At 47.2% G+C, this 21,292-nt stretch overlaps 1 protein-coding gene across 1 annotated transcript in view; it reads right to left on the reverse strand.

Moving 5' to 3' along the window:
* LOC141173167 (dickkopf-related protein 3-like) overlaps window positions 1–21,292 on the reverse strand; it is a 60,617-nt gene that overhangs the window by 24,814 nt on the left and 14,511 nt on the right. Inside the window, exons 4-5 of the mRNA XM_073657800.1 lie at window positions 9,898–10,045; window positions 760–916 (exon numbers count right to left, since the gene is read on the reverse strand). Coding sequence (XP_073513901.1) covers window positions 760–916; window positions 9,898–10,045 — 305 coding nt within the window. The remainder of the gene's footprint in view (window positions 1–759; window positions 917–9,897; window positions 10,046–21,292) is intronic.

Consider the following 21,292-nt stretch of genomic DNA (forward strand, 5'->3'; position numbering starts at 1 on the left):
TGCTGCGTCATCATCAGCTCCAGAGGATCTGCACCCCAGCGGCGGCTCCATATAGCCGAATACCACAGGTGGCGTCACGAACATTATATATAAAAACTTTATTCCCTTTTCTTTATTCCCCTTTCATTGACTGCCCTGGGTCACGGACCGGGTCACCGCCACTGTGACACCCCCAGCACGGACCGGCCCGGCTACCGAGTACCCCACGGCCCAGGGGGCGCGTCACAACCTTGTATTGTATTCGGGTTCAGAAAAGTGATTTATGCTTTAAAGTAAATGTTCATATAATGTCAAGTCATTTTTAGGTCAAACATTAAATTATAGTTAATTAGCTAATATATCACTATTAGATTTAGAACTCACTTTTTATTATACAGAGCTCCCAATTTCCTGCAAAGACATAGAGCTAAGTGATAACATTCTATGTACCTACAGTTGCCACTAGAGGGAGCACATTATTGAGTTCAATGTGTAAATGGTAAGCGGTAAGCATAAAACTCCCCCTAGTGGAAGCAGCAGGTAGACCAAATTTTACAGCGACATATGAGCGAGCCTGGTACTTGAGGGATCTAAGGGTCCCTCTGTCACATACGAAAACAGTAGAATGATGAATGACATATTTTACATGTGCTTACCAAAGTCTCAAGTGCCTAGTGATGACAATGCTTATGTATGTATTTCCCTGTGTCATGCTATAGGATCAGTTAATATATATTTTCACAAATGCTTGTGTTATAGAAGCCTCATTAGCAAGCATACCCTTTACTGGTGCACACCAGACCTTCAGCACAAGGACAACGCGGCAAACCCAAATCATAATCTGCACCATAGGTTATCAACTTTAAGAGGTTATTGGTCCGGGTATGACACTGTTCTCCTTCAGATGGAAGCGGCAAACATATTGGGAATGGAAGTGCTGTGAAAAGAAGAAATTCTAGGGTTAATGCAGAGAGAACAGCGGAATAATTCTTATTCTTAGTAAATGTAACCTATGCAATCATAATTAGGAATTAAAAATTATAATATTGAGCTACTGTCATTCATAAATTGTTTTGAAAATGTTTTAAAGGAATTGTCCAGCCACCTAAGAAAATATGTTCAAACAACACCTTCACCCTTTAACCTCTGTACAGTGATCTGGACTTAAACAGGGGCCCCTGGGCTGGGGCCATGGAATATGCCGCTGTACGGTGGAGCAGGCTGGCAGGAATGGTCATGTAGCCGGGATGAAGCCAAGAGGGCACAAAAGTACAAAATCAGAATCCGTAAGAATAATCAGAAACAAGCGGAGATCATAACAAGCAACAATAATACAAGCAGTTAAACAGACAGGACTAATCCAGAGGAGCACAAGGTTATATCTGGCAGCAGTAAGCTGGAAGCTTAAGTAGGGTGTGGTGCTCTCCTATTGACTGGAGCAGGAAGCTGATAACTCCAGCTGGACAGTGCGCACACCCATACTGCCAGACTGGGCGGCGCTACAGGTCCCAGCCACCCTAATCGAAATGGCTGGACAGAGCCTATCAGCAGCGTCACCTGCAGAATGAATACGGGGGTGCCTGGTGTCAGGAGAATACATCACAGGAGCAGATCCTGGTGAAGATGTGACAGCTATAATAGGAGTAATAACCACCTTACCAATTGCTCCCATTCCATCATTTCCTGGGTCCACTGCCAGTCTGTTCTTGTTAATCTTGTGATGACATGTCAATACTAATATGTGACCACTGCAGCCAATCAATGGCTGCATGGGTGACCTCAGCCTTACTGACACATCACCACTTCAACAAGTTATTGACTACAGACATCAACATGTTAGTGCAGGAAAAGAAAGAACAAAAAACCAGTGTGGGAGCCAAGAAGTATTGGTACCAATTGGAAATCTATGAAGACCAGCGGGAGATCGCTTATGTATATTAGCAATTCTATTGTTTATAGCATTCTAAGCTATTTTTAAGGTGGCTGAACAACCCCTTTAAACAAGTTGTCCACTTCTTGGTCAACACCTTGGCTCTGATAAAATAAAAATGCTTATACTCACCAACCGTGCTGGCGCCGTTCCAGCGGTGTCGGCACTCATGGTCGGTGCTCTCGAGCAGTGTTGTGACACGTGACCCCAGCGCCCAATCAGCATCACTGTCTCTGCCTTCTGTTGAATTTAACATGAAGAGGAAGTCTGGGCTGCGTATGATCTCTGACTTCCTCTTCCTGTTCAATTCGTACTAGGGTGGGGCCAGTGACACCAGCTCTCATTGGGAGCCAGGTTCAAGTGTCACAACAACAGCACGGGAGCCCCAAGTCTGCAAGTGCCGACACCGCTGGAACAGTGCTGGCATGGGAAGTGAGTATAAGCTTTTTTATTTTATTGGGGCCAAACATTTAGATCAAGAGGGGGTTGTCCTAATAGTGGACAACCCCTTTAAGTAGATAAATGCACAGCTTTTTCAATAGGGAGAGGGGAATAAGCTTCTTGACAGACCACTCTGGCAGCAATTTGTGGAAACAAAGGATCGGGCGTGTCGAAATCCTACATGCCCAATCCTTCTTTCAATCTGTGGACACGCACATTAAATAGTTTGCTGGTTCCATCTGATATTTATGGGCACTACAAATTCTGTAGTATTGGTATCGTATGCATGCACCGAGAATCTGTGAATGAACAGAGGTAAAGGCTCTGGAGTGATCAAGTTGGAGCCTCTTCTTGTAGCATGTTCTGTTAACCCTTTCGGCGAGCATGCTCGGGTGCTTGCCGAGTATCTTCGGCGTGCTTGGGTGTTATGTTTGAGTTACTCTGTGTGCATGATATGCGACTGTTTGACAGCTTTAATACATGTGAAGAATGCCTAAGAAATAAGCATTCCTAATATGTATTAAAGCTGTCAAACAGTCGCAAATCATGTGCTCAGCGTGACTCAAACACAACACCTGAGCATGCTGAAGATACTTGGAAAACACCTGAGCCTGCTCGTAAATCTCAAGTCACAAGCATGCTTGCTCATCACTAGTAGCCACCATAGACATAATATACGTGAGCAGAACTTGCTTTGTATTAGGGGCGGTGGGGCTGATGACTGTCAGCAGACGGCCGCTAGTTCACTTGTCTAAGTAGGGACAGTTTCCTATAAGAATCTGAGGGTATCGTCACTCTTAACGACGCTACAGCGATCCCGACAACGATACGACCTGTCACGGATCGTTGCTGCGTCGCTATGTGGTCGCTGGTGAGATGTCAAACAGTCAGATCTTCCCAACGACGCAACAATGATACGGCGACCCGTAGCGACCTGTATGACGATGCAACGCAAATGCACGCCTATGTGTCTCAGTTCTGAGTCGCCAACGAGGTCGTTGGTAAGGTGTCAAACACACCGATGCATGCTACCCAGCGGGGCCTCAACAATCAAAAAATGGTCCAGGCCATTCCGACACGACTAGCGATCTCACAGCAGGGGCATGGTCGCTGCTACGTGTCAAACCTAGCGAGATCGCTGCTGAGGTCGCTGTTGCGTCACAAAACTTGTGACTCAGCAGCGATCTAGCTAACGATCTCGCTTAGTGTGACGGGGGACTTGATTCTCCTGTTTCAGAAACAAATCTTTTAAGCGTGTCAGTAAATACTGGAGAACAAGCAGGCAATGAAACAGAATACCCCTGATATTCCGCACCCACAATGGACAGATCCTAATCTCAGGTGATACATCAGGTTTTGTTGCATTTGACTTGTAAACAGAGTAAAAGAAACAACAGACTGACAAGTTAACATATCAGATGTCTCGGTTTGCAAAGCTCACATCTTATAAATGCGGTTTTATTTCCTGTCAAAGCAGGTGAGCACAATGAGGAGTATTATGTCCTAAGGTGATAAATGCTTCTGCCGGACTAAAATAATGACTAAGGAGCCCCTCACAAGGCCCATTACACCAGCTGATTTCTGCCAATAAGTGAGCGCTGATTGACTGTATACAGGAGCGGCGCTCATTTATTGGACAAAAGGCCGACAAAGCTGTATGGGAACTCATACGGCACATACAGTGCTGGTCAAAAGTATTGGCACCCCTGCAATTCTGGCAGATAATACTCAGTTTCTTCCTGAAAATGATTGCAATCACAAATTCTTTGGTATTATTATCTTCATTTAATTTGCTTGCAAGGAAAAAACACAAAAGAGAATGAAGCAAAAATCAAATCATTGATCATTTCACACAAAACTCCAAAAAACGGCCGGACAAAAGTATTGGCACCCTAAGCCTAATACTTGGTTGCACAACCTTTAGCCAAAATAACTGCGAACAACCGCTTCCGGTAACCATCAATGAGTTTCTTACAATGCTCTCCTGGAATTGTAGACCATTCTTCTTTGGCAAACTGCTCCAGGTCCCTGATATTTGAAGGGTGCCTTCTCCAAACTGCCATTTTGAGATCTCTCCACAGGTGTTCTATGGGGTTCAGGTCTGGACTCATTGCTGGCCACCTTAGAAGTCTCCAGTGCTTTCTCTCAAACCATTTTATAGTGCTTTTGGAAGTGTGTTTTGGGTCATTGTCCTGCTGGAAGACCCATGACCTCTGAGGGAGACCCAGCTTTCTCACACTGGGCCCTACATTATGCTGCAAAATTTGTTGGTAGTCTTCAGACTTCATAATGCCATGCACACGGTCAAGCAGTCCAGTGCCAGAGGCCGCAAAGCAACCCCAAAACATCTGGGAACCTCCACCATGCTTGACTGTAGGGACCGTGTTCTTTTCTTTGAATGCCTCTTTTTTTTTCCTGTACACTCTATGTTGATGCTTTTTGCCAAAAAGCTCTACTTTTGTCTCATCTCACCAGAGAACATTCTTCCAAAACGCTTTAGGCTTTCTCAGGTAAGTTTAGGCAAACTCCAGCCTGGCTTTTTTATGTCTCGGGGTAAGAAGTGGGGTCTTCCTGGGTATCCTACCATACAGTCCCTTTTCATTCAGACGCCGACGAATAGTACGGGTTGACACTGTTGTACCCTCATACTGCAGGGCAGCTTGAACTTGTTTGGAAGTTAGTCGAGGTTCTTTATCCACCATCCGCACAATCTTGCGTTGAAATCTCTCATCAATTTTTCTTCTCCATCCACATCTAGGGAGGTTAGCCACAGTGCCATGGGCTTTAAACTTCTTGATGACACTGCGCACGGAAGACACAGGAACATTCAGGTCTTTGGAGATGGACTTGTAGCCTTGAGATTGCTCATGCTTCCTCGCAATTTGGTTTCTCAAGTCCTCAGACAGTTCTTTGGTCTTCTTTCTTTTCTCCATGCTCAATGTGGTACACACAAGGACACAGGACAGAGGTTGAGTCAACTTTAATCCATGTTAACTGGCTGCAAGTGTGATTTAGTTATTGCCAACACCTGTTAGGTGCCACAGGTAAGTTACAGGTGCTGTTAATTACACGAACTAGAGAAGCATCACATGATTTTTCAAACAGTGCCAATACTTTTGTCCACCCCCTTTTTTTTGGTTTGGTGAGGAATTATATCCAATTTGGCTTTAGGACAATTCTTTTTGTGTTTTTTCATTGAAGGCAAATTAAATAAAGATAATAATACCAAAGAATTTGTGATTGCAATCATTTTCAGGAAGAAACTGAGTATTATCTGACAGAATTGCAGGAGTGCCAATTCTGTATGTTGTTGGCAGCACATCCCCCGATTACACAAAAATGATTTTGTGGCATGTATGAATGATCCAAGCAGCTAACATCTAGGGGTTTTACGCCTTCGATGACTGATGGGCCAATTATGGACTCGTATAAATGGGGCTCAAAGTGAATCTTTCATTAGATTCATGCTGCCCGAAACAAGGGCAGAGTGACTCCGAGTCCAGCTTCAGGATTGCAGCCAAGTATGATTTTCTCTAAAACGCTATGTGCCGTTCCATTAAAAACAGTTTGAAAAGCCGTTCCAGGGCTATAGAGAGAAATGAAGAAATGCGACCAGTCCATTTGATTGACAGGTCTCTATGTGCACACATGGGCAAAGTCATACTTGGCTGCAATTCTAACGCTAGGCTATAATTCATGTTGCCCCTGGTTTAGAGAATAGGTCTTAAACATTGGCTGTATGCTTGCGGTTATTGTCCTGCTGCAGAAAATAATTTGGAGGCAATCAGACGCCTCCCTGATGGTACGAGATGATGGATAAATATCTGCCTGTATTTTTCAGTAGTGAGAACACCATTAAACCTGACCAAATCCGCAACTCCATTTGCTGAATTGAAACCCTTAGCTTACAAGGCCCTTCCACCATGCCTCATTGTTCCTACAGACCATCATTATTGTACTGCTTTCCACCTATTCGGTGAACAAACTGCCTTCCGTTACAGCAAAACATTTCTCATTTTGACTCATCAGTTGATTTTTCTGGAACTCAGTTGTGTTTTCATGCATTGTTGGGTCACTTGGTCTTGTTTTCATGGCTTTTGGCCACAATTTTTCAATTGTGAACAATTGTGGTCAGACTTCTCTGAAAAATAGATGGATGTAGCTGGGCTGACAATTCTAAGCTGATGGCACTGCTGGACATCTTGTGATTTCGAAGGGAAATAAATATGATGTGTCTTTCATCTGCTGCACCAAGTTTCTGTGACTGACGACTGCATCTACGGTCCACAACGTTGCCCATTATTTGGTGTTCTCAGTGCTTTGAAATACGGGCAGATATTTATTCATCATGCAATGTCATCAGGGAGGCAGCTGATCGGCTCCAAATTTATTCTGCAGCAGAACAACAATCCCAAACATACAGCCAGTGTCATTAAGAACAATATTTCTTCCCACGAGAGATATGGGAAATGAAGATATGGCCCACACAGAGCTCTGATCTCAACATTATTGAGTTTCTCTGACATTATGTGAAGACACAGAAAAATTTCCACAAGCGTCAACCACAAGTGATCTGTGGTTAGTTCTCCAAGATGTTTGGAACAATCTCCCTGCCGAGTTCCAACGAAAACTGAGATAAGTACGAGTGTATTTAGAAGACTTGATGCTTTGATGATGTTTTTAAGGCAAAGGATGGTTACACAATATTCTGATTTGATCTAGATTATGTTCATTCACTTTGCAATTTGTTAATCGATAAAACTATACCATTAACATTTCTTCTTTGTCATTACCTGACAGGAATCATACAGACATTATTGTATTATCATTGTGTTGTTGTTATGCTGCGTTGCAGTAGGGTTTGCTCCTTTTAGAAGTTGCCCTCCCTCTCTCCATGTGACTCTGATGTAGCTCTGATGTCAGTAAACCCTCCCTCCATGTCCGCCATGTTAAGAAGTACACGTGTCCGTATCTCTGGTTCAGAATGACTTCTTTTTACCTGCTGTAATTGTACATAACTTCAAGAATTCAGCTGGATAATAAACCTTCTTCTGGAATCTTCACATGTGCCTCCTGCAGTCGAGTTCAAGCTATCTGATGAAATCACTTCATAAGTAATGGTACATAGAGAGCCACAGAAAAGGTATCTCAAGCGCCCCACACTCAGCCTAGTTATGGAGTCATGGAGAGACGCAAGAGAAAAAAGGAGTTTTGAGGTTATAGTAAATAGGTATAAATCTTTATTAAGTACATATAATAAAATGAATTCATAGAAATAGTAAACAATGGACATGTCCAGTAATATGAAGATGCAGAGATAAATAGGGCGTCTCAGAACTGGGGAGCCAAGCAGTAAGTTTAATCAAGACAGAGGCCAGACACAGGGAATACTGATGGACAAATAGCCAAATAAACCCTGTGGTTCACAGGACTCGGTGTACAGTGAACCGAAAAAAAGGACCTGAGAAACAAGTCTCAATGGTGTACAGGCCATAAGTAACACAAATAATACACTGCTTACCCGGCCTAGGACAGGCGCCACAAAGAGAGAGCGGTACAGAAGTACCTAATTTCCAGACGCGCGTTTCACGTGAATTGTAAGAAACTTTCTCAAGGGAATGTTTTTTCTCTTTCGTCTCTCCATTTTTCTGGAGTGGTTTTCATGTGGTGGCACACACAATTTTGTACGTGTTGATGAGCCAACCAGCACCATGTTTTTGGGATTTTGTCTATCAGTTATGGAGTTAGAATATTCTTACTTTGCAGCAGTTTTTACACGCCTTCCTAAAACTTTTTCACAGTAAAGTAGGTCCAATTAATCACCATCATCTGCTGTCACTATCAATATCCAAAGCAAACACTTGCAATGAAATGATTGCTGATTAATGATTTAAGCATTTTGACTGGAAAATACCTGTAGCACCTGTAGCATAGCACTTTTACACTATGTTCACACTTTACGAATAAGCGGGTGATTTACAATCTGAATTTCTCATCCACATGCTGTGAAAAATTATTCATGAATTAACCGTGAATTTGGATTTTTAATTCACTGCATGAGAATTCTTTATGTGGATTTTCACCATGGATTTCACACTTTGCAGTGCAAAGGGAAAGATCCATGGCCGATCTCCAACATTGCCACAGCGGGGGGCGAGGTGATTAGTCCAAGAGGTGTGTTTCCGGATTCTCCATGCCCACTCATCTAGGCTAGCGTTGAGATCCAGTTGAGCTGTCCGCGTGACATGACATTTGGTGACAAATATGATAAGGTGACACAATGGCTGTCCATCCCATCCCAATAGATGTCCATCCCAAAAAGTCAGAGCTTGGGCCCACCAGATGATCCTCTGGTGGGCCCAAGCTCTGACTTTTTGGCCATTCAAGCCAATGACTTGAAACTCTGGTCTATTTCTTATGATTCACATCTTACTTATATCATTTATTACATCTTATTGAATACTTGCAAATAAAACAGACTTGCTAACTTTCCTGGGAAGCTATTGAGGCTCCCAGAAAAAGGGGCAACCTGCCAGACTCATCTCACCCCCTATAGAGTTGACAAATCTCCAAGGCGAACCTCCTGGAAAGCAAGGTTTGTCCTTTCATTTTTATTGCTATACGTACTCATTCACACGCCCTATTTTCACGTACAAGTGTTTTTCACGGATAGCAATCGTACCGGCGATAGTTTATGGGACCATACGCACGTCCAATTTTGATCCGATGGTCAGATCAAAATCGTCAATGCAAGTCAATGAGACTGTGAAAAAGATCAGACTGCACTGGGATAACATCTGAGTTCTGCCCGATATTCACAGACTGTCAGAATGGAGGAGGTGGAGAAACTTTTTTTTAAATTTCTCCACGTACGAGAAAAATGGATGAAACTCGGAATACACTTTAATCAAACTTTGATCAAACTCTAATCAAATACTGATCAGAATAATTGATCCGTTTTTCTCATACATGGAAAAATTTGACTTGTGAATGAGCCCTAAGGCAAAAGCCAGTGGTCCAGAAATATATTCAAGGGACGGGGACAGGGTCTGTGGCAAGGTGTGGCTATACAAAAATATTCTCCATCTCCAGGAAAACAATTTTGGAAAGCTTTAAAAGGAATGCAAATTTAAAGTGGTTGTCTGTTAAAAAACAAGTTGCCTCCTAGCCGAGGCATAAAAAGTTAATTTGTTCTCAGTGGGTGTCCGAGCGCTGAGATCCATACTGATTGGCCGAACAAAAAATTGAGTGGCTGTGCACTTGCTCGAATGCTGCCCCATTCATTCCCTATGGAGCTGTTGAGCGGTGCACTCGTTCTAAACAGTAAGATGTCAGACCTGCTGCTCCATTTTCTAATGGGAATAAAGGTTCTCTAATCTACCGATCGGTGCAGGCCCCAGCAGTCGGACCCCAACTGATCAGCAAGTTATCACCTATCTTTTGGAAAGATAACTTGTATTCACTGGGCAACCCTTTAACATTAGGGTCTGCCTTATTGACTCCTTCGGCCTATTTACTATACTCCAGTTATGACTGAGTTAACTTACTCTCCATTCTTGAGCAGCAGAAACCAGGAGCGCACTGATCTTCTGACAGATCACACCTTGCTCTGCTACTTTCGGTGCTCAGACGTTCAGTACATTTGCTCAGGGCGCAGACCCACCCATGACAGCACTCTTCATCTTGCTGACAAAACTGATACGGAGATAAAAGAACAATATTATATAGTTTATACATTATATGAAATGCTCAGAGGCAGAATATTTACTGGCGGGGTGACATTCCAACATAGCAAAACTGGCGACATGTCACATTGACAAATTATTATTCATTAAATTCTAGCTATTGCTCTTATGTCTAATGTAGGATATGGTGTCTTCCAGGAAATGGGAGAGGGAAATGATAGATGATCAAGGGGTCTACAATAAATTCTGTGCAACCATTTGAAGGAAATGGAAAGGACAGATAGATAGATAGATAGATGCCTGTAACACTCTGAGGACTACTAGGACTGTATCCAACCCCTTTCAAACTTCTTAACACAAACACAGCCTTAGGCTAGGTATACACTACGTTTGTAGTCATTATTGGGGGCATATGCTCAGGAGGTACGTGCCCAACGATAGCCACTCTCAAAGTAGGTGCCAAGGCATCCATCTATCATAGAGACCCATTGTAAAGAAAAGTATATATCATGTTATACTTTCCTTTGCAGTGGTTCTTTGTGTAGAAAAGCGCTTCACTAAATAAACAGTATACACTTCCATACTGACCAGGTGGAGGCCGAAAGAACACACGATTGGCCTCCGTCTGGTGAATGGGGGTCGGGAAAAGAACCTAATGGATGCAGTAAGTTAAGTGCACAGACACAGTGTGTGCCTAGCCTAAGTAATGTCAAAGTGACCTTAACATACAGTATAGACCAAAAGTTTGGACACACCTTCTCATTTAAAGATTTTTCTGTATTTTCATGACTATGAAAATTGTACATTCAAACTGAAGGCATCAAAACTATGAATTAACACATGTGGAATTATATACTTAACAAAAAAGTGTGAAACAACTGAAAATATGTCTTATATTCTAGGTTCTTCAAAGTAGCCACCTTTTTCTTTGATGACTGCTTTGCACACTCTTGGCATTCTCTTGATGAGCTTTAAGAGGTAGTCATCGGAAATGGTCTTCCAACAATCTTGAAGGAGTTCCCAGAGATGCTTAGCAGTTGTTGGCCCTTTTGCCTTCACTCTGCGGTCCAGCTCACTCCAAACCATCTCGATTGGGTTCAGGTCTGGTGACTGTGGAGACCAGGTCATCTGGCGTAGCACCCCATCACTCTCCTTCTTGGTCAAATAGCCCTTACACAGCCTGGAGGTGTGTTTGGGGTCATTGTCCTGTTGAAAAATAAATGATGGTCCAGCTAAACGCAAACCGGATGGAATAGCATGCCGCTGCAAGATGCTGTGGTAGCCATGCTAGTTCAGTATGCCTTCAATTTTGAATAAATCCCCAACAGTGTCACAAGCAAAGCCCCCCCACACCATCACACCTCCTCCTCCATGCTTCACGGTGGGAACCAGGCATGTAGCGTCCATCCGTTCACCTTTTCTGCGTCGCACAAAGACACGGTGGTTGGAACCAAAGATCTCAAATTTGGACTCATCAGACCAAAGCACAGATTTCCACTGGTCTAATGTCCATTCCTTGTGTTATTTAGCCCAAACAAGTCTCTTCTGCTGGTTGCCTGTCCTTAGCAGTGGTTTCCTAGCAGCTATTTTACCATGAAGGCCTGCTGCACAAAGTCTCCTCTTAACAGTTGTTGAAGAGATGTGTTTGCTGCTAGAACTCTGTGTGGCATTGACCTGGTCTCTAATCTGAGCTGCTGTTAACTTGCGATTTCTTAGGCTGGTGACTTGGATAAACTTATCCTCAGAAGCAGAGGAGACTGTTGGTCTTCCTTTCCTGTGGCGGTCCTCATGTGAGCCAGTTTCTTTGTAGCGCTTGATGGTTTTTGCACTGCACTTGGGGACATAATACAAATTCTAACAGTCTATTCAGTAGGACTATCAGCTGTGTATACACCAGACTTCTGCACAACACAACTGATGGTCCCAACCCCATTTATAAGGCAAGAAATCCCACTTATTAAACCTGACAGGGCACACCTGTGAAGTGAAAACCATTTCCGGTGACTACCTCTTGAAGCTCATCAAGAGAATGCCAAGAGTGTGCAAAGCAGTCATCAAAGCAAAAGGTAGCTACTTTGAAGAACCTAGAATATAAGACATATTTTCAGTTGTTTCACACCTTTTTGTTAAGTATATAATTCCACATGTGTTAATTCATAGTTTTGATGCCTTCATTGTGTGAATGTACAATTTTCAGTCATGGAAAAACAGAAAAATCTTTAAATGAGAAAGTGTGTCCAAACTTTTGGTCTATACTGTATATAGCTAGGGGTAAACAGATGTTCTTCACACACTAATCTTCACTGCTACACTGTCACACACTATCTGTACAGCTTATTCAGTGTTTTTTTGGCTTATCGCCCGATCTCCATGGATAAGCTTTGAGCTCTGATGTACTCTCAGTATTTAAATTCACCAAAAAATGGCTGCTGCCTTCCCTGACTCTGCTTTATGCATGCTATGATAGTCTAGTCTCTCCTTATTAGCTGTGCCATACATTTGTGATGTAGTAGCTGAAAAGCATTATAGGGAAGGCCGTCCGGTTGTACCAGTGATAATATTAGCTTTCTTTGGCTGATGTAATCTTCTGCAATGTGCAAAATGGTGGTGGTGCAATGTGAATGGCAAATTGTTTTAATTTGACAGGGTACTCCTTGTCATGGCAGATAGATATGCAATATAGATAGATAGATAGATAGATAGATAGATAGATAGATAGATAGATAGACAGATGATAGATAGATAGATATGAGATAGAAAAATAGATAGATAGATTGATGATAGATAGATAGATAATAGATAGATAGATAGATAGATGGATATATAGATAGATAGCTTCCCATCCTAACTTCCATGCAGACTTCTCTATACCTCTCTGCTCCTATTTACTAATGGTACGTGACTCAGCTTTCCCATCCTGACTTCCATGCAGACTTCTCTATACCTCTCTGCTCCTATTCACTAATGGTATGTTCTCCAATTAACACCAGCTACCCCCCTCTTTCATTTATGACCTTATTTACTTAGCCTTTGACTATCCAGCATCTGTTCCAGCCTTAATCAGCTGATCAAGATGAGCACAGACCACTCCCCTCTGGTTCACAGCTGAATGCATTCTGTAGCAAATATATTGTGAACTAGGAGTCTCTTAGACTTTAGTGTGGCCATTGCTTAAGTGTAAGAAATATGAATTAATCCTGAATTGAACCTGAAGGGAACTGAAGGTAACTGAATACTAAGTCACAGTAAACAATGTTTGTCTTTGTTCTCACTCTCACCCCCTTAATCCTTCACTTCTTACAACCACCCCTAATCCCTAAACCTAGTAATGAACTCTTCATCTCTCCCTCCATTCTCCCCACCCATCTCACCTCCTCCTCAGAGCTATTCCTCAACATACAATCCTTTGTCTCCAAACACAGACAGCCACCTCATGCCCTCTACTGCTCCCACCTGCTAACACTTTCTCTGCTCCTTCTCACTGCGGCGACATCTCTACACATCCTGGCCCTCCTCACCACATCCCTACAATCACTTCCACAACCTACCCACGAGCTATCCCAAACTCTCATAACCCTTCTAACCTTAGACAGGCTATTACACTTGGGGTTATTTACTGTGGAAAAATGAAGGCTTAGGGGTGATCTTATTACTATGTACAAGTATATGAGGGGACAGTACAAAGACCTTTCTACTGATCTTTTTACTCTGTGGCCAGAGACGGGGACAAGGGAGCATCTTCTATGTCTGGAGGAAAGAAGGTTTAATCATAATCACAGACGGGGATTCTTTACTGTAAGAGCAGTGAGACTATGGAACTCTCTGCCGCATGATGTTGTAATGAGTGATTCACTATTAAAATTTAAGAAGGGCATGGATGCCTTTCTTGAAAAGTATAATATTACAGGTTATATATACTAGATTCCTTGATAGGGTGTTGATCCAGGGAACTAGTCTGATTGTCGTATGGAGTCGGGAAGGAATTTTTTTCCCCAATGTGGAGCTTAGTGTTTGCCACATGGGATTTTTTTGCCTTCCTCTGGATCAACATGTTAGGCTATGGGTTGAACTAGATGGACTTAGTCATCCTTCAACCTTAAAAACTATGTTAAACTATGTTATACCCATCCGCCCAGCCCTCACTTCCCCAGTCCCTCTAACAGGAGCTCTATGGAACGCTCACTCCGTCTGCAACAAACTTTCCTACATTCACAATCTCTTCATCACTAACAAGTTTTCCTTCTTCGGCGTCACTGAAACCTGGTTCACTCCCTCCGACACGGCCTCTCCAGCTGCACTTTCGTACGGCGGATTCCACCTTTCCCATACCCCCCGCCCCACCGGCAAGCATGGTGGAGGAATAGGTTTCCTCCTATCAGATAACTGCTCCTTCACCCATATCCCACTGCCGCCCTCCATTACTCTATCCTCTTTTGAAGTGCACTGTGTGCGTATCTACTCCACCTCCAACCTCCAACTGGCTGTCATTTACCACCCCCCAGGATCAACCACCACTTTCTGTGACCACTTCACCACTTGGCTACTTCATTTCCTCTCCGTTGACATTCCCACTATCCTCATGGGCGACTTCAACATTCCCATTGACACTTCCCTCTCAGTTGCGTCTAAGCTTCTATCCCTCACTTCCTCCTTCGGCCTTACTCAGTGGTCTTCCACACCCACCCACAAAGACGGCTGTAGTGCCGGCGTCCCTGCCCTCTGCTAGGCAGGGACGCTGTTCCCCTCACCGCTCTGCTCCGTGCCCGGCGTCCCTCTCCCGCTCTGCTGGCAGCGCGCGCTCCTTCCCGGCCACTGTGCTTAGGGCGCGCGCCCTCCCTCCCTCTTTAAGGGGCCGCGCGCGCCGTCCTTAGGAGTCCCCGGCCAATAGCCGGAGGACTTTACCGTATATAAGGCACCTCCTCCAAAATGGAGGTGCCCGAGCAATGTTGTTTGCACCTGTGTCTCACCTGTGCTTCAGCCCTCAGGTCCCGTTGCCAGTTACCTGCCAGTTACCTGCCAGATTCCTGCCTGATTACTTGCTACCTGCCTGCTAGTCTGAGGTCCGACGGTCTGCCTTACTAATCCTGTCAGTCTGTCTAAGGACCAGCCTGCCCGCTCACCTGGGAGCGCACATCAGATACCTGCCAGCTTGTCTGAGGTCCGACGGTCTGCCTTACTAATCCTGTCAGTCTGTCTAAGGACCAGCTTGCCCGCTCACCTGGGAGCGCACATCAGCTACCTGCCTGCCTGCCTGAGGTCCGACGGTCTGCCTTCCAACTCCTGTCAGTCTGTCTATGGACCAGCTTGCCCGCTCACCTGGGAGCGCACATCTGCTATCTGCCTGCTAGCCTACCTGGAGGCTCCGCCGTCACGTGCTGTGACCACCTGCCTGTCCAGTGACTCCTGCCCGCTCACCTGGGAGCGCTCTTCTGCTACCTGTCTGTTTGCCTACCCGGAGGCTCTGCCGTCACGTGCTGTGACCACCCGCCTGTCCAGAGACTTCTGCCCGCTCACCTGGGAGCGCTCATCTGTCGCCTGTCCGATGGTCTTCCTGGAGGCTCCGCCGTCACTTGCTGTGACCACCCGTTCATCCAGAGACTCTCGCCTGCTCACCTGGGAGCTCACGTCTATCTTCAGCCGCCACAGGTCGTACCAACCCTATACCTAGAGACTGCCCCGGTCACTTGCCGTGACCTCCAGCCCGTTCACTCAGAGACTGTCCCGTTCACTCAGAGACTGTCCCGTTCACTCAGAGACTGTCCCGTTCACCTGCTGAGACTTCCAGCCCGTCTTCCCTGGTCGCCACCCGCTCCCTTACAAGGACCGCCTCCTTGTATAGTAGCTCTGAGGTTCCGCCTCCCAGACCCGTTACAGTTTGCTCGGGCCATGGAACCCGGTGGCACCCAAGCTCCCTCGCTCTCGGACCTGTGTCATGAACTGTCCCGTCAAAGGTCCCAACAGGAGTCCATCCTGGGTCACCTGCGGAATGTCAATACTCGCCTGGACACTCTGACTGCTCCACCAGCAACCTCCGCCAGTGCCATGTCTCGCAATCCGGCAGCTCCGCTGCCCACTAATACCATGGTATCCTACCCTGGACCCCGGCTTTCTGCACCTCCTCGCTTCGGAGGCGACTCCGCTCAGGCTCGGGGCTTCATAAATCAGTGCACCCTGCACTTTGAACTTTTGTCCCACCAGTTTAACTCCGACCGAGCCAAAATTGCATTCATCATGTCCCATCTCACCGGGGAGGCCCTGGCCTGGCTAAATCCTCTATGGGAGAGAGGAGACCCCCTGGTGTCCAACTTGCCTGCTTTTCTCACGGCTTTCCGGAAAGTCTTCGACGAACCCGGACGGAAGACCTCATCCGCATCATCGTTGCTACGCCTCCGTCAGGAAAGTCTCACCGTGGGCCAATATGCCATACGGTTCCGTACCCTTGCCTCGGAGCTGGCCTGGGATAACGACGCTCTGGTTTCCGTCTTCTGGGAGGGTCTGTCCGGCCGTATTAAAGATGAACTTGCCGGTCGGGACATTCCTACCACTCTCGATGACTTAATAACTCTTGCCACCCGGATTGACCTACGGTTCCAGGAGCGTGCCAGAGAGGTCACCCGTGAGAGGAGGTTACCACGTCTAGCTCCTACTTTTCAGAAACCCGTCACTCCTTCTGTCTCTAACCAGGTACACCCTCCTGAGCCTATGCAGGTCGACCAGACCAAGATGGTCAAGACCCGTCAGGACTTACGTCGTGCCGAGGGGACCTGCTTCTACTGTGGCAGTAAGGAGCACCGGATCCGTGCCTGCCCGGAGAGATCGGGAAACGCCTGTGTCTAGGTTCGCTCAGAGAGGTCCACCTAGACAAGAATAAATCCTCTCCATCCCTGCTGTTGTCAGTTTCAATCGTCTACGGGGAGAACCGTTATTTCGAACTAGCCCAACTGGACTCTGGAGCAGCCGGGAATCTTATTTCACAGTCCCTGGTAGAGAAATACCGCATCCCCACCAAACCTCTGGCTGTACCCTTGTCTGTTGCTGCCGTGGATGGGGGGCTCTTACCACGCCCCATCCAACTCATCACCGAATCCATTACTCTGCAGGTGGGAATGCTGCATTCTGAAAGTATCTCCTTCCATGTTCTGCCTGGACTCTCTCACGCCCTCTTGCTAGGCCTACCTTGGCTCCAGAAACATGCACCCTTTCTTGACTGGCAGACCGGAGAGGTCCTTCGCTGGGGACAGGGCTGCCATAAGACCTGTCTGGTTCCCGTTCATCCCGTCCGTCCTTCTCCTACCCCAGCTAATCTACCTGGACTTCCGATTCCTTATTGGTCTTATGCTGATGTCTTTAATAAAAAGGAGGCAGAGACACTACCCCCTCATAGACCATACGACTGTCCTATCGACCTGTTACCTGGTACTTCTCCTCCCCGTGGGCGTATTTATCCATTATCCGCTGCTGAGACCCGGTCGATGTCCGAATATATTGAGGTAAATCTGGCCAGGGGATTCATTCGGAAATCTACCTCCCCGGCGGGAGCAGGCTTCTTTTTCGTCAAAAAGAAGGACGGCTCTCTCCGTCCCTGTATAGACTATAGAGGCCTTAACCAGATCACGGTGAAGAATAAGTACCCCCTTCCGCTCATTCCGGAGTTATTTGATCGTCTGAGGGGGGCTAGAATCTTCACCAAACTGGACCTCCGTGGGGCGTACAACCTGGTTCGTATCCGTCAGGGGGATGAATGGAAGACGGCATTCAACACCCGGGACGGCCACTATGAATATCTGGTAATGCCCTTTGGTCTCTGTAACGCTCCTGCCGTCTTTCAAGAGTTGGTCAATGACATCTTCCGGGACCTTCTCTACTCCTGCGTAGTGGTGTACCTGGACGACATCTTGGTCTTCTCTCCGGATCTCCAGACTCACCGGAGGGACGTTCGTCAGGTCCTGCTCAGGCTCAGGCAGAACCATCTCTACGCTAAATATGAGAAGTGCCTCTTTGAGCAGACCTCGCTTCCGTTTCTGGGCTACATTATCTCTCAGACCGGCCTACAAATGGATCCTGAGAAACTGTCTGCCATCGAGAAATGGCCCCGACCAGAGGGGTTGAAGGCTATTCAACGGTTCCTGGGCTTCGCCAACTATTACCGCCTCTTCATCCCGCACTTCTCTTCCCGGACTGCCCCAATTTCCGCACTCACCCGTAAGGGTACTAATCCCAAAGAGTGGCCGCCCGAAGCAGAGGAGGCCTTTCTTTCCCTAAAACAGGCCTTCTCTTCCGCCCCGGTGCTGCATCGCCCGGACGGCAACAAGCAGTTCTTCCTGGAAGTTGACGCCTCCTCCTCTGGAGCCGGAGCGGTACTTACTCAAAAATCATCTTCCGGGAGAATGGTAACTTGTGGCTTCTTCTCCAAACTCTTCTCCTCTTCTGAGCGCAACTATTCCATAGGAGACCGAGAGTTATTGGCCATCAAACTGGCGTTGGAGGAGTGGCGTTACCTACTCGAGGGGGCTCTTCATCCGGTAATAATTTACACTGACCACAAGAACTTGGCTTACCTCCAGCATGCCCAGAGACTTAACCCGCGCCAAGCCCGGTGGTCCTTGTTTTTTGCTCGTTTTGATTTTGTTCTTCATTTTCGCCCGGCTGACAAAAACATCAAAGCAGACGCCTTGTCCCGATCCTTTCTGGTGTCCGATCTCGAGGAAGAACCTAAACATATCATTGATCCCGCCAGAGTAATGCAGGTGGCTCCCGTGAGTCTAAATCGTCTCCCTCCCGGTAAGACGTTTGTTTCAGTACCTGATCGGGAGAAGATCCTACACTGGGGCCATTCGTCTAAACTATCTGGCCACGCCGGTCAGAAAAAGACCCTCCAGCTTATTGCCCGGCACTATTGGTGGCCTACCCTGCACAAGGACATAATAGACTTTGTTTCTGCCTGTGTGTCCTGCGCCCGCAACAAAGTCCCGAGACATCTGCCAGCCGGACGCCTCCTTCCGCTTCCTGTACCTGCTGCCCCCTGGCAGCATATAGCAATGGACTTTATAACTGATCTCCCCGTCTCTGCCGGTTGTACGGTCATTTGGGTGGTCGCTGACCGCTTTTCCAAGATGGCTCACTTTATTCCCCTGCCAGGCCTTCCGTCTGCACCCGAGCTGGCTAAAGACTTTATCCGCCACATCTTCCGTCTTCATGGCCTGCCCCTCCACATCGTGTCGGATCGTGAGGTACAGTTCACCTCACGTTTCTGGAGAGCCACTTGTAAACTACTAGACGTCACCCTGGACTTCTCTTCCGCTTACCACCCACAGTCCAATGGTCAAGTGGAGCGGATCAATCAGAACCTGACCAGTTACCTCCGGCACTTCGTTAATGCCCACCATTCTGACTGGGTGGATCTCCTACCATGGGCCGAGTTCTCTTATAATAATCACGAGAGCGAATCCTCTTCCAAATCCCCGTTTTTTGTAGTCTTTGGTCAGCATCCTCGGATTCCTTTTCCTGTCTCCACCTCTGTGGACAACCCGGCTGCGGAATCTCTCGTTAGCAAATTTTCCTCCATATGGGAGAGTACCCGGTCCGCACTCCTTCTGTCATCCGAGCGTATGAAAAGACACGCTGACAAAAAACGCCTGGATCCTCCACAATTTCATCCAGGAGATAAAGTCTGGCTCTCATCTAAATATGTTCGACTCAAGATACCTTCTTACAAGTTAGGGCCTCGGTTCATCGGCCCTCTGGAGGTCATCAGTCAGATCAACCCGGTGGCCTATAAATTGAAACTCCCGGCCAACTTACGGATCCCCAACTCCTTCCATGTATCTCTCCTCAAACCCGTGGTGCTTAACTCTTTTTCCAAGTCTACAGGTACGCCTCCTGCTCCGGTTTCTGCTGAGGACGAGTTTGAGGTAGAGAACATTCTTGCCACCAAAAGGGTAAGAGGAAAGACCTTTTTTCTGGTAGATTGGAAGGGGTTTGGTCCTGAGGAGAGAACGTGGGAGCCCCGGGAGAACATCCATGCCCCTCTCATCCTAGCTAAATTTCTATCTGGCCTAAAAAAGGGGGGGCCTAAAGGGGGGGGTACTGTAGTGCCGGCGTCCCTGCCCTCTGCTAGGCAGGGACGCTGTTCCCCTCACCGCTCTGCTCCGTGCCCGGCGTCCCTCTCCCGCTCTGCTGGCAGCGCGCGCTCCTTCCCGGCCACTGTGCTTAGGGCGCGCGCGCGCGCCCTCCCTCCCTCTTTAAGGGGCCGCGCGCGCCGTCCTTAGGAGTCCCCGGCCAATGGCCGGAGGACTTTACCGTATATAAGGCACCTCCTCCAAAATGGAGGTGCCCGAGCAATGTTGTTTGCACCTGTGTCTCACCTGTGCTTCAGCCCTCAGGTCCCGTTGCCAGTTACCTGCCAGTTACCTGCCAGATTCCTGCCTGATTACTTGCTACCTGCCTGCTAGTCTGAGGTCCGACGGTCTGCCTTACTAATCCTGTCAGTCTGTCTAAGGACCAGCCTGCCCGCTCACCTGGGAGCGCACATCAGATACCTGCCAGCTTGTCTGAGGTCCGACGGTCTGCCTTACTAATCCTGTCAGTCTGTCTAAGGACCAGCTTGCCCGCTCACCTGGGAGCGCACAGCAGCTACCTGCCTGCCTGCCTGAGGTCCGACGGTCTGCCTTCCAACTCCTGTCAGTCTGTCTATGGACCAGCTTGCCCGCTCACCTGGGAGCGCACATCTGCTATCTGCCTGCTAGCCTACCTGGAGGCTCCGCCGTCACGTGCTGTGACCACCTGCCTGTCCAGTGACTCCTGCCCGCTCACCTGGGAGCGCTCTTCTGCTACCTGTCTGTTTGCCTACCCGGAGGCTCTGCCGTCACGTGCTGTGACCACCCGCCTGTCCAGAGACTTCTGCCCGCTCACCTGGGAGCGCTCATCTGTCGCCTGTCTGCTGGTCTTCCTGGAGGCTCCGCCGTCACTTGCTGTGACCACCCGTTCATCCAGAGACTCTCGCCTGCTCACCTGGGAGCTCACGTCTATCTTCAGCCGCCACAGGTCGTACCAACCCTATACCTAGAGACTGCCCTGGTCACTTGCCGTGACCTCCAGCCCGTTCACTCAGAGACTGTCCCGTTCACTCAGAGACTGTCCCGTTCACTCAGAGACTGTCCCGTTCACCTGCTGAGACTTCCAGCCCGTCTTCCCTGGTCGCCACCCGCTCCCTTACAAGGACCGCCTCCTTGTATAGTAGCTCTGAGGTTCCGCCTCC

The sequence above is a fragment of the Phyllobates terribilis genome, unplaced genomic scaffold, assembly GCF_046119375.1.
Source record: "Phyllobates terribilis strain yellow unplaced genomic scaffold, ASM4611937v1 Scaffold_12__6_contigs__length_324123572, whole genome shotgun sequence".
Classification (NCBI taxonomy): domain Eukaryota; kingdom Metazoa; phylum Chordata; class Amphibia; order Anura; family Dendrobatidae; genus Phyllobates; species Phyllobates terribilis.